Raw genomic sequence first — 13,669 nt, 5'->3', positions numbered from 1 at the left:
GGGGCTACGTGTACAACTCGAAAACAATATGCTGTCTCTAATCTCTCTCCTTTCACTGCCACTATGATTTTTTTCTTACAGGTTCCTGCAATTTATGGAGTGGATACAAGAATGCTGACTAAAATAATCCGGGATAAGGTACGATCATCATCTTTAGCTGAATCGCTGTCGCTTCTCATTCTCCCCCAGTGCATGAAGGACTCAATAGTACGCAAAGGAGAAAACCTGGCCAGCTCTCTCTGCTCAGTTCTATGTCCCTTTCCTTTACTCTTCGGATGTGGTCTCCAGGACTGAATATTTGACTACCACGTTTGCAGTTGGGTGGACCTGAGATCGACTTCCCTGGCAGGAATTTATTGAGTGCCTACTATGTGTTGATTATGACAATGGGGCAAGACATTATAATTCTGCTCCCAAGACAGGCTGTAGTGGAACAAATAGAGAAAGTGTGTAGAGTGTGTAACAATTTGACCTAACCAGAATCCTCCATGCCGAAGAATGCAAAACAGAAACTAAGCAAACTGTTGTTTGCTCAGGTCTCCAAGAAGGGTTATTTGTGAAATTAGTGACTTTTATATCATGAGTGTGGGTTACCTCAGTTAGAGAGTTCTTCCTAAGATGGGATTAATAACCAGAGAGACTCAAGGCAAGGTTTTCTTTGCTGTCCTGTCTGAAGGCTACATCTGCTCCTCCCCACCCCATTTGAGAATATCATCACCAATTGCTTCCTTCTTCCTGCTGCTGTTTCTTTGCTACATGCATCTTCCTAACCCAGATCAGAAATAAACGTTCCCTCACCAGGGCTCACCAAATTCCCCCAATGCAACTGAGTTTTCTCACAAACGTTAACCCATTAAAAAGGAAACAGTATGATTTGGTAGTACACACTGACGCAGGTCCTTCCAGAAAATCGGTTGTGGATTCCTTGTTAGATTATAGTCAGTCCTCTGCATCTGTAAGTTTTGCACAAACTAGTAAAAAGTGCTTTTAAAATTTCTTATAAATATGTTATCAGTTTGCCTAAAAATACAGTGCAAGGGCTCGTCACATAATACGAGCATTGTATTAACTACTGTAAGTGACCTACAGTAGTTTAATGTGATTTAAAGTCATAGATACATGTAGGCCCAATGACAATGCTATTTTATATGATGGATCTGAGCACTGCAGATTTTAGTATTCAAGAAGGTTCCTAGAACCAGTACCCCAAGGATATCAAAGGCAAGCGTATTGACACAGGCTGTCTGTAAACAGAAAGGAGGAATGGTATTGAATGTGAGAGCATGGCAGCACCTGTGACCTGAAAGATGGCAGCGAGAGTTCATGTAGCCATCCTACTCTGCTTCTCATTATCCTTTCAGTGATTTTCTCGGGAAGATACTTCAGTGAGGTTATGTATTCCAAGTGGATTTTTGTGTTTTCTTTGCTTAATAGTGTGTGGGAGTTGTAAACAATGATGTAGCGTCTAGGACCAGAAGGAATTCAGAATGCAATTCAGGCTGCAGAACTGGCAGGCTAGATAGAATATATCCAGGCAGGCTGGATTGAATATAGCCAGGTCTCATGACTTGTGAGAACTCTTTCTAAGACCACCCTGCATCTTCTGTGTCGTGTGCTGGCCTCAGATGAACTCTATTTTTATTGCAGGGACTTCAAATTTTAAAATCTGGCTGAATAGCATAGAGCACGCGTGGGAGTCTGCCAGAGTCCAGATCTAACCTGCCCCCACCTTTTGAAGGGCTCTTGGGTAGAGGAGAGAGGAATGAGGAATATTAGGTAGAAGATAGTAAGAGACGATAAGAAAGACAGAGATACACGATAGCTTCGGGAGGGTCCTGGGTCAATACCCAGTCACCGAGAGGTTTATTCAAAAGGCTTTTTTATAATATACCAAGGGGAGAGGCAAAAGACCTCCCCTTTGCAAGATCAAAACACACCATACAGCCAAGTGTAGACCCTTCCAAACTCCTGGTAAACACGCTCTTGGCCAAATCCCATTTTGCAGCCCTGCTGGGTAAAGCAAGCCCAGATTCTCTGACCTTGAGTAAAATCTCACTAGGAAGCCTCTGTGGGCCCCCACAGGCACATAGCATCTGCTTGTGGCTGATACTCGCTTATTCTAAAAACACATATTATCGCTTTCACTTTCATCACTCATTGTTTGAAAACTCAAATTGAATTTCACACAGCATCAGGAGAAAAACAAGTTTCAGAATTTGGGATGCATGAGTATAGAAATGTGTAACTTGGATTTAAAAGTAGGTAAAAATCACCACACACTTCATTGTGAAAGTAAAAGGGGGTTACTTTTCCGAGGCTTTGATTCAGCACTGTAGTTGGTTGTTTTATTACTCTTTACTCTTTGTTTTTTCTCCTTCTATTTAGTCTCTTTGCCTGCCAACCCTACCTTTCCTGTCTCTGTCCAGCTACCAGCTGTTCAGCTCTTTATTAGACCAATCAGGTGTTTTAGACAGGCACAGTGACACAGCTTCACAGAGTTAAACAAATGTAATATAAAAAATGCAACACATCTTTGCATCATTAAACAAATATTTCACAGCATAGACAAATGTAACACATCTTAAAATAATATTGTACAACACAGTACCCTGGTTTTAACAATAGCACTAATATCCATGATGCTTCCATGGTATGCTGGAATTATGTATTCAAATAATGACTCTCTAAGGAATCAGCTTAAAAGGGAAATGAGCCTTTCATTTCCTTGAATGCAATACTATTGTAGGGAAAATCCTGATAAGTAGATATTGCATGGCATTTTCCTAATGTTTCAAAGCAGACTTCCTGACAAACAAATAAATCTCACTATGCAGCTGATAAAAAGAAGACAACATTGCCATGTCCAATCTTGCAAGGGTGATTGGGAAAAGTTTGCAGAGTTAAACACTCCTTACAGCTTAGGTAGTTTGGGACACTTGCATATTGAAATGTCTAACATAGTGAAATACTTTTATTGTGACTTCTAGAAATTTCTGACATATAAAATTTATTTTTTCTCCTTTTGAAGCTCAAATTTGTTATCAAGTTATATAATAGGTTCTTTTATTTTTTGGTAGTTTTAGATTTCATATTTTCTTTCTAATAGATTGTTTTGCCTACTTCTCCTGTGTAATAGTTTTAGGCCCAATGAACGAAGGTCTCTGGGTCTCTGATGAATCTCTGCTACTTTGGAACTTGTTGACCTGAATTCTGATGCCATTTAACATTACTCACAAAAGACAATGGCCTTAGCTCTAAAATAACTCCTCATAGGACTGGGGAGATAGTTCACTTGGTAAAATGCTTTCCTTGAAACTTTGAGGAACTGAGTTTGAGTCCCACCCATGTAAAAATTTTTGTACATGGTGATGCATAAGGCAGATCCCTATGGCTAAACCATCAGCTAGCCTAGCCTAGCCAGCCAGCTCCAGGCCCATGAAAGACCTGCTTCCAAGGTAGACAGCACCTGAGGAGTCACACCTGAGGTTGACACGTAGCCTCCATTTGCACATCCATACGAGCACCTGAACACACATGGACCTGTTCACCCTCCTCCACTCACAAAACAAACAAACAAACAAACAAAAAAAAAACAACCCGCTAATTTTACTTCCTTGAGCATTTCCTGAAATGCAGCTGCCAACTCCTTTCATTTGCATTTGAGAAAATGAAGAACCTGATAATGGTTATAAGTTGTTATAAAGACGTCTAAATGACAAGACAGTTGTACATAGTCTCCGTGGGTTTATCCTTTCAACATAACATTGTATATATATTTTTAATTCAATAGGGTCCCAGGCTTTACTTCAATAGAGTCCCACTGTATGTTTTAATTCAATAGGGTACCATGCTTGGGAAGATCGAATTTGATGGTCAGTCTGTGGATTTTGTGGACCCCAATAAGCAGAATTTGATTGCAGAGGTTTCAACTAAGGTGAGAAAATTTTCTTGTTACTTTATAGTTTTGCTTTATTCGCTGTAAGCCTAGTGGTTTTATAACATTACAATCTTTATCTTTACAGAGTTCATCTTCTATAAGGTAAAGGGGGGAAGTAGTCTTGCAGCAGCTGATACATATGCTTTCGAATCTTTGCTTGTGAAGTCAGTAGCCCTTTCTTACAGACATCCTTGGCCATCTCATGCCACCATTTAGAGACTTTCCCCTATAATTTTAGCTCTCCTCTCGTCTTTTACTTTTTCCTTAGTTTAATGCTTTTGACCACATCAAATAAAAAAGCATAAAACTGTTAAAAATAGACATAACACTGAGCAGGAGTCAGAGCTAAAAACCTCTAAACAGAAATGAGAGAATATTATACGTATTAAAGAAAATAATAGTCAGGTATGGTGGCACACTCCTTTAACTCCAGCACTTGGGAGGCAGAGGCAGGCAGATCTCCATGAGTTTGAGGCCAGCCTGGTCTACAGAGGGAGTTCCAGGACAGTCAGGGCTGTTATGCAGCGAAAACCTGTCTTGAAAAACCAAAAAAAAAAAAAAAAAAAAAAAAAAAAAGAAAAAAAAAGAATAAGAAGAACTAGAACTAGACAAGAAAATATCTCTTTATACAAAAAAAATATGTACTATATTTGGCTAAAGAATTAATGCTCACAATGATGTCTAAGTAACTCCAAAGTGAAGAATGCTGAGCTTTTGTTTATAAGAAGGTAGAGAATTTTAGAGCCATGCCTCTTGGTCTCGATTTAATGAAGACCTCTTGGTCTTTTAATGAAGGTGTGAATTAATCTTTTGTGCTACTCTATCTGACCTCAGAGACCATACAAGGTCTGGTGGGAGAAACAAGCAAGTCAGCAGGCATGTACAGAAGCCTGTGATAAAGGCTGTCCTTGGAATGTTCACAGGACACAGCAAGACCATTCATAGTGCAGCACTGAAATGAGACAGGTGTATCATAGAAAGTTGGTGGAGGTGGTAAGATTGACAGCGGCCGCAAAGAGCTAGCCGTTATAGATAGATAAACAGAAATCAAGCTGTTTCAGGCAGAGAGAATGGCATGTGTTGAAAGGCATGTTTGATGAGTTATACATATTTGATATGTGAAAATAAAATATTCAATATGTTGTTAATACATGTGGCCAGTGATGGATGGATGCCTACTAGATCTAGAAGGTTTTGGTATCGATGTATTGTTGACTGAAGAGCAGTACTGAGAACTATGGGAAATTGATTCAGCATCGTTTTGGGAGCAACGTGTAGGTGGATAAAATGTCAAGTAACTTGAAAATAAAATCATGGCATTTCCCCCCAAACATCAGGAACACTGGCTTAGAGAAATTCACCTTAAAAAAAAATCCTGTGGTCAACTGAAAACACTGTATGATACATTCATTTTCAGAACCCCAAGGAAACTTCACACATTTAGGTGTCTGTGATATTTTGTATAGCTTCTGACATTTAATATGGAAGGAATTTACAATTGACCCTCTATATCTGCAGGCTCCATGTCTGAGTATCTAACCAAATACAAGTCAAAAGTACTGAAAAATTGTTATATATAATATAAATGTGCACCTCTTTTTCCCCTTACCATTTTCCTAACAATGTAGTGCAGTGCAATGATTATTTACATGAAATTTACCTTTTATTGGTTACTGTAAGTCAAAGATCAGTTAAAGTGTGCAAGTTCTATGAAAATATTACATGGTTTTAGAAAAGAGGTCTTAGAATCTGTGGGTTTTGGTCCTCAGAGTGTCTGATACAATTTCCAGTGAGGATGGCTAGATGTGTAAAATGGGCTTAGGTAGAGAACAGTAGAAATTAGCATATTTACCTCTCTCTTTCCGTCCATCCATCCATCTATGTATGTATGTATGTATGTATGTATGTATCTATGTATCTATCTATCTATCTATCTATCATCTATGATTATCATTTATAATCTCTTCTAAAATGAATTCTTTTTATTTTTGTTATTATTATTGTTATTGGTGTGTGTGTGTGTGTGTGTGTGTGTGTGTGTGTGTGTGTGTGTGTGTACAACTTTGTAGAATTAAGTTTGTTTTCTCCTTACACTTTATGTGGGGGTCCAAATATTGAACTCAGGTCTTAAGGTTTTTACAGCAAGTGCCTTATTTACTAAGTCATCTTACCAGATCTGTATTTTTATCCTTATTAAAGAAAGGGAAAAATCATAGTGATGACAGCTGGTTCTGTTAATGCCTTTGCATTTGAATAATGTCATGACAGCTGTGATAAAATGTCTATTTGGATCAGGAAGTTACATAAATTTTGTGAGTTTTGTTTGATTATATGCCTTGGAAATGTTGACCATTTAATTCATTGTTATCTTACTGCAATTTGACAAAGCTACAACTAGCTAGTAACATTGTTTTACTCTATAGCAGGAGACCAAGGTTAAGAATGCATCAGTACTTTTACAAATTATCTGATGAGAGACTTTACTTGTGTCATTAATGATGGGTTCAGCAATAACTCCCTAGATTCAGTGTTTCCTCCCCAGAATAGCCACAGAAGGATAAAGTAAATGGTCAACATACTTTTTTATATCATTTCCTTAAGCACACTTTAAGAATTACAGATGTATGCTATATATAGGCTTTGTGGAGAGTAGACATTTCAGTGAAAGCAAATATTCTTTCAAATATTCAGGTTGAGTCATTCATCAAATACCTTTGACAAGTCATGGAGCCATTCTAAATTCAGAGCCTTCTGGCTCACTCTTGGAGCCAGGACCAGTGTGGCCACCAGATGCTCTAGGCTTCTTGCTTTCTCTTTTGTTCTTTTTTCTTTTATGACTGGAGAACTTCTTCTTGGGCAAATGCCTGTGAAAATCGATCTGCCTCCAAGCAGTACTTAAGATGTAGATAATGATTATGGTATGCTCTGGGATCTTTCTTATGAAGTCTACCATCTAAATGCAAACGACTACCTGGTAATCTAAAGGGACCAGGTGGTCTGTACTAGCTGAGGAATTCTTATGACTCTCATTGATTTTACCCATTCAGCCTGTCTCCATAAGCCTAATACACAGTGACTTAGTGGTATCCGATCTGATCTCTACTGCAATTTGATGATCAAGTGGCGTTTAAGGCATAATGTATCCATTACCTTGTCTGCCTCCTGCTGAATCAGGCTATAATATTTGAGACTTTTATTGCTAATGAGGCAAAACATGGCGACGATGTTTAACTATGGAAGCAGCTAACTTCTTAAAGATCTTTCTTATCACTGTAATGAATAGTTTATATAAAACACCAAAGTACTTTTTTTTCTCATAAAAAAGAGACAGTCTGTGGTATTTGCTGTGCTTTTCTTACAAATTGATTTTTAACTGCCAGTCACGCCCTAGCAGTTAGCAATCAATCTGTTACCCATCTAAGTACAAACACCCTCAGTGAATTTACGGTCTGGACCTGGTGTTTATGCTGGGAATCTTCCCTCAATGGCTGCTCTTTTAAATGGCAGGATGTCAAGGTATTTGGCAAAGGAAACCCCACCAAAGTGGTAGCTGTGGACTGCGGGATAAAAAACAATGTCATCCGCCTGCTGGTTAAGGTAAGTGATTCCCCCCTCTAGAAGCTGAGGTTTGTAGTGCTCATGTATTGTTTGTACCCTTTGTTTAAGAGAAGGCTTGCTTCAAAATGTCAGGAATCCCCTTTTTTCTTGCTGCCTTTGATCCACAAAACGACACATATATCCCTGTTCAAATTAAGGAACCATGTCCTTAAAAAAATCCTCAAGAACCAAAACCCATGGAAAAAAATGACTTTTCTTACCATTTGTTTCTTATTATTTAACTTACTCATTTTATCCTTTTAGTTAGCAAATGAAGAAAGAGGCTTTCTTATGGCATCTTGGTACATGCTTAGTTTGGGCTGCCCCCTCCTTCTCCTGATCCCCTCCTCACTTATTCCCTTACAATGCTAGTGTGCTTCTAATTTTGTGGTATGCTGTAGTTCTTTCCATATTCTACTCTTAAAAGCCACCTTTTCCCTCCTCATTGGCCTGTTTCTAGTTTTCTGACCTTTACCCACACTCATTCCAATACAAACACACACACACACACACACACACACACACACACACACACACACACACACACACACGAGGGGTTAAGATCCACACTTGAGAGAGAGCACATGCTATTCTTCTGAGCCTTGGTTACTTCACTGAAAGCATATTGACTTTCCTTATCAGTTATTCTGAGACAGTCCACATTCACTTTGAGATTTGGAAATGGAAGAAAGCCAGGGTTGGTCTGACAGTGCTTCTGTTGGACTACATTTATTATGCACCATACGTTTGCAAGGATTATGTCCTGAAATTGTAAGACTTCCATAGAGCATTATGCTGTTGGACTACATTTATTATGCACCATACGTTTGCAAGGATTATGTCCTGAAATTGTAAGACTTCCATAGAGCATTATGTAAACTTATAGAAAATCAATTAAACTTGAATCTTAAAGTCCTTGAGGACAATTTAACCATAATATACCAGTGTTTTTATTAAGTATTATTTTGGTAAAGTTTCTTCTTATAACCCTTACACCTTCAATTTCTCTCTGTCTCTCTGTCTCTGTCTGTCTGTCTGTCTGTCTGTCTCACGCACACACATATCCATCCCACACCTCCACAAATATATATGCATATACTTGTACATACTTGCATAACATCAAATTAGTGTGGCTACAAGGGAATTCTTGAACTCATCATCATTTTCTCATTGTGAGAAACTATCAGCAATATTGAAATATGATTTCAAATTATCGGTTTTATTAGCAAAATACTTCATGAAACTTTTGGTAGTAGATACATGAAGGATCTTTTCATATTCTCCTATTTTTGCCATTTTGATTCACATTGCCTGTTTTTAGCTGCAAGAATAAAAGATATTTTTGACTAAGGGACTTTGCTAGTTAGTTAGAGCCTGTTTGTCACCAGGAAATATATAGAACTTTCCCTAGAACTCTCCACAACCATTGACCACAGAGTCAGTGTGAAGTTCCTCTGCTTCAACTTCAGGCCTGGGTCATGTCTAAGTACTCAATGTCGGCTCCAGATTCCCCAAGGATCTCACACTCTGGTTGTCCACTGTGGTAACTGTTGTCTACTGTACTGGGGTGTCTTGTGGTGTCATTTCTCCATGCCATTTATATCTATTGGAAAAACCTTCTAAATAAACCTCCAAATTCTAATCTCAGGGAAAGCTAGGGGAACTTTCAAAGGTATAAAATAATTAGATTTTTTTTTTGCTGGAATTTTCTTTATACTCTATCTACCCTCCACTTCTCTTGGTCTGTGATCTTTCCTTTTTAAGTAAGATTTTTGCTCTTGGAAAGTTCTATTCATGTATACAATGTGTGCGGATTGGATTCACCCTCTGCTACCTCCTCTTCAACTGCCTCTTGTTTCCCCATCTCCATTCTGCTTCATGTCCTCTTTTTGATTATGTTTTTGTTGTCAATAACTTCTTCAGTCCAGTCAGTACTGATTATGCCCACATGAGTGTCTTCCTGTCCTTTGGGGTATGTCTACCTTCGGCTGACCAAAGGAGAGGGACTCTTCCTCCCTCAATAGCTGCCCATTAAATTTCCCAAAGCTCCTTTGATGGAGGCGGGTCCTCAGGGGCCCTCCCTCATCCGTACTGGAATTTTGACATTCCTGGAATTAGCTTGATCTTCTGCTGGTGTTATGTAGGTTATCATAGCTACTGTGAGTTGATGTATGCAACAGCTATGCCAAGCCCAGAAGTTAGTATTTCACAGCTCTCCTGACATCCATTGTCTCTTACAGTCTGTCCCTCTTCCACAAATGATAGAGGGAGGTTGGCATACATGACCCTCCTAGAGCTGAACACTGAGTGTTATTTACACTTGGCATTTTGAGGAGTGTTGAGTCTCTGCACTACCAACTACCCACTCCTGAAAGAAGCTTCTCTGACCAGAGTTTGAGAGCAGCACAGATCTATGGGATAAACATACATGTTTGAAATTGTGACTATTTAGCAAAAACAACAACAGTAAATTACTCCCTAGGGCCCATGATCATCAAGTCCTGAGACTTTGACCAGGTTTATACCAGTCACCAAAAATTCCTCTTGTAGAACAGGCCTCATCTCCAATCAGAAAGCAGTTGGTGAGCTCCATAATCTTAATGCCACTGTTTCAATAGTGGTTACATCTTGCCAGCCAGTCAACATTGTAGCATGCAAGGTCCAGCAGTGCTAGGTAATGCCACTGAGGACTTTGTTCTCCAGCAGCTTGCCTGGCAACTGTTGGCACTCCATAAACTAGCTAGAAGGACAGGAGTTTTCCTTTTCAAGGTCCCCACTTCTCTTTTGCCCTGTTTACTTTTATGAACAATCACTTTGATATCCCCCCACACACTCAGAATATAAATAGATTAGAAAATCCTAGGAAGGAAAGTTAAAATTTGTCAGACAGAAAAAGGAAAAAGTGTAAGGGTGAGATGTGGTCACACCTTTGCTGAGGCGGGGTTCGTTTGCTGTTCTGTGTCGCAGCTACCGAGGCAATACAAACCTTGCTGTCCTATCCTGGGGAGTTTCGGCCCTGAAGACACTCTTGTACAAGGGAGTGTGCCTCTTGCTTTTTCAAAAATAACAGTTCAATGCTTCTGATCAACCATTTGGTACCCCTATGTCATATAAATCACAATGAGCTACCAGAATAACATTTTATTCAGTGTTATTTGATTGCACACTCTTTTTAAAATTTCTTTCCGGGGCTAGTTCTTCAAAAGAAGACTGAGCAAAAACACACGTGAGCAAAGCAAGCAAGCATGAAGTTCACCTTTCTTGTCTTTCTTTTCCAGCGAGGAGCTGAAGTGCATTTGGTTCCTTGGAATCATGATTTCACGCAGATGGAGTATGATGGGCTTCTGATCGCTGGGGGGCCCGGGAACCCAGCCCTCGCACAACCACTAATTCAGAATGTGAAGAAGGTGCTGTGAGCCTGGGGGTTGAGTGTTAACTGCCTGGGAGGTGAAGGGCATCTGTTCTGTAGCTCAAAGAGGTTGTGTTTCATTTATTCATGTGTCTTCAGAACTTACGTTAGGACTTGGGAGGCAATTTTAGCATAAGTATTTTAGGGAGAAGCCAATGAGGACTTTGAGAAGTGTTGCTTCGCTCTGGAACAGAGGAACCTTGGCATGGCTTCCTTCACTAAAAGTGGCTGGATGGAGTCCAGTCTTCACCCATAACACCCCTCATAACTGAAAAATGACAACCCAGGCTCTTTACCTCGTCGATGCAGAACCCATAAGACCTTCAAGTTTTTAAAACGTTAAATTATATTTCGTTTAATCTGAATGGCAAGGACGTCTTAATGAATTCTAATGCTACAGATCCATCAATTGTGCCCCTCTTTATATTCTAACTGGCAAGTCTTTTCCTAGTTCCTTCACTTTGCTAATGAGGGATGGGGGATGCTTTGGTTTTCGTTGTTTCAGAGACAGTGTTTTTCATTATCTGTTATACTTGTTTGATAATTTTTCCCTGATGCAGATTTTGGACAGTGACCGCAAGGAGCCATTGTTCGGAATCAGTACAGGAAACATCATAACAGGGCTGGCTGCTGGTGCCAAGTCCTACAAGATGTCCATGGCCAACAGGTAAGGCAGTTATGAGATTGTTTGCAGTCAGACTACTTCTGAAATACCACCGGTAACCAAACACAAAAGGCTTAGAGAATTTACATACCATTTCTGCAGAGTAAACGACAGCCCTCCTATTACATAGTTCACAGTTGTCTGACCACCTGATACCCCTTTTATTACATTTTTCAGAGGCAGCCTTCTCTAACGATAACTTTGCCATAGTTTAAGGTTATTTTCCTTCTCTTGGCATGAATTGAAGTTATAATGCTCAATCAGATGGTATTCCAAAGGAAACTGCTCTGATTTCAAGCTTCATTTCAGAACACTGATAGCATCACTGTAAAGAGCTAGAATGACTTAAGATCGGAGGACACATCAGAGACTCAGTTTCACTTCTTTGCCCCCAACATCGCTGATTTACTCAGTGCCAGGTGCCCTCCCTCCCTCTACACAAGGAGCAACTCAGAATGATTCTGGTCCAGGAGCCGTCTATTTGTTAACTCTGAGAGTTCCCCTCTGGTTTTAAAATTACTGTAGCTCCTTGAAAATAAGCTGCTTATTTGTGTTTCTGTTAAACCAGTGTGCAATTCTTTTTGTTATGAGTGTCTTTCTAAAACTGATTATAGACGTTTAATAGACCTGCTACTTAAGACCCAACATAGCTTCTTGAATTGATTTTTTTATGTTGAAGCTGAAATTATTGGGATTAACAATCTGTGACTCTTTTCACAAAGCGTTTTTCACTAAAGTAGTTGAAAGGTCTGAATTTGACTTTATGAGTAACATTTACATTCTCTTCACTTTTCCTTTTCTCTCTTCTTGCTCTCCATCTCTCTCCAGAGGACAGAATCAACCTGTTTTGAATATCACAAACAGACAAGCTTTCATTACTGCACAGAATCATGGCTATGCTCTGGACAACACCCTCCCTGCTGGCTGGAAGCCACTGTTTGTGAATGTCAATGATCAAACAAACGAGGTAAGCGCTCTCAACAAAGCTGTTCAATTGGTAGTGAGAAATTAAGGGCTTTCCACAGTCTGTTATGTATACTCTTTTCCATGTTTATGGTGTGTGTGTGTGTGTGTGTGTGTGTGTGTGTGTGTGTGTATGTGTGTGTGTGTATGTGTGTGTTGCATGCAACTGTGCAGGTGTGTGCACATGGGGATCCTGGAGCAGTTCACCCCGCATCTTCTTGTATTGTTCACATGATTGTCTTATGACAGGACCACTCATTAACCTGGACAATTTTGGCTTGGCTGGCTGGCCAGTAAGTTCAGGAACCATCTAGCTCCACTCCTTAATGCTGAGGTTATAAGCACATGCATTGACAGGTCCAGCTTCTTTCATGGATGGACGATAGGCATTCAAACTCAGGTCCCTCTTGCTTGTAGACTAAGTGTTTTAATCCATGGGATGATCGCTCCAGCCAGGCTGTCATTTCAAAAAAGTAATTGCTTTCTCACTTTCTTATTAGTTGACTTGTTAGGACCTAGCACTTCTGCCCTCCTTCAGAATGCACCTTATATATAATTCATCGTTATTAGGGATCATTTGATGCACATCCGTTTGTGCCCAGCCCTGGGTGTGTCCTTGAGTCTCACTCAGTACTGGAGTGGCCTTTAAGACCTTTGGGGAAGTCATTTAAGAGTTGGACATGAGAATTTTATTTTATTTTGAAGAGTGCCCAGAAGGGCCCCAAAGGTTCTGGGCCAAATCTGTTTGTTTTTATGATCTTATGGGACCTTCATCCAGCTTCCTCTTTGTCGGGCTGTTCTTTTTTCTATTCTTACTTAAATAGTCCAATGAATCCTTAATGTCTCCCATCATGTTACTTAATAGTACTGGGAATTTTCCAGAACTTTATTAAGCACTTAACTTGGTTTCCTATTGGAACTTTATTATCTACTGAATAATACATGGCCATATTTGACATTTGTTGTCAGAGAAGGAATATCTCCCTGTTTCTTCTCCCTTTAGGGGATTATGCACGAGAGCAAACCCTTCTTCGCTGTGCAGTTCCATCCAGAGGTCAGCCCGGGGCCAACAGACACTGAGGTATGCCAGCCAGACAAT

General features: G+C 39.7%; 1 protein-coding gene across 1 annotated transcript in view; it reads left to right on the top strand.

The window, feature by feature from the left end:
* Window positions 1–13,669, top strand: part of Cps1 (carbamoyl-phosphate synthase 1) — a 113,075-nt gene that overhangs the window by 23,753 nt on the left and 75,653 nt on the right. Inside the window, exons 5-11 of the mRNA XM_028870048.2 lie at window positions 82–138; window positions 3,842–3,934; window positions 7,445–7,534; window positions 10,813–10,941; window positions 11,504–11,610; window positions 12,436–12,574; window positions 13,574–13,651. Coding sequence (XP_028725881.1) covers window positions 82–138; window positions 3,842–3,934; window positions 7,445–7,534; window positions 10,813–10,941; window positions 11,504–11,610; window positions 12,436–12,574; window positions 13,574–13,651 — 693 coding nt within the window. The remainder of the gene's footprint in view (window positions 1–81; window positions 139–3,841; window positions 3,935–7,444; window positions 7,535–10,812; window positions 10,942–11,503; window positions 11,611–12,435; window positions 12,575–13,573; window positions 13,652–13,669) is intronic.

Source organism: Peromyscus leucopus, chromosome 13, assembly GCF_004664715.2.
Source record: "Peromyscus leucopus breed LL Stock chromosome 13, UCI_PerLeu_2.1, whole genome shotgun sequence".
Lineage (NCBI taxonomy): Eukaryota > Metazoa > Chordata > Mammalia > Rodentia > Cricetidae > Peromyscus > Peromyscus leucopus.
The sequence above is the reverse complement of the archived record's forward strand: the minus strand, read 5'-3'. Positions and strand labels throughout refer to the sequence as shown.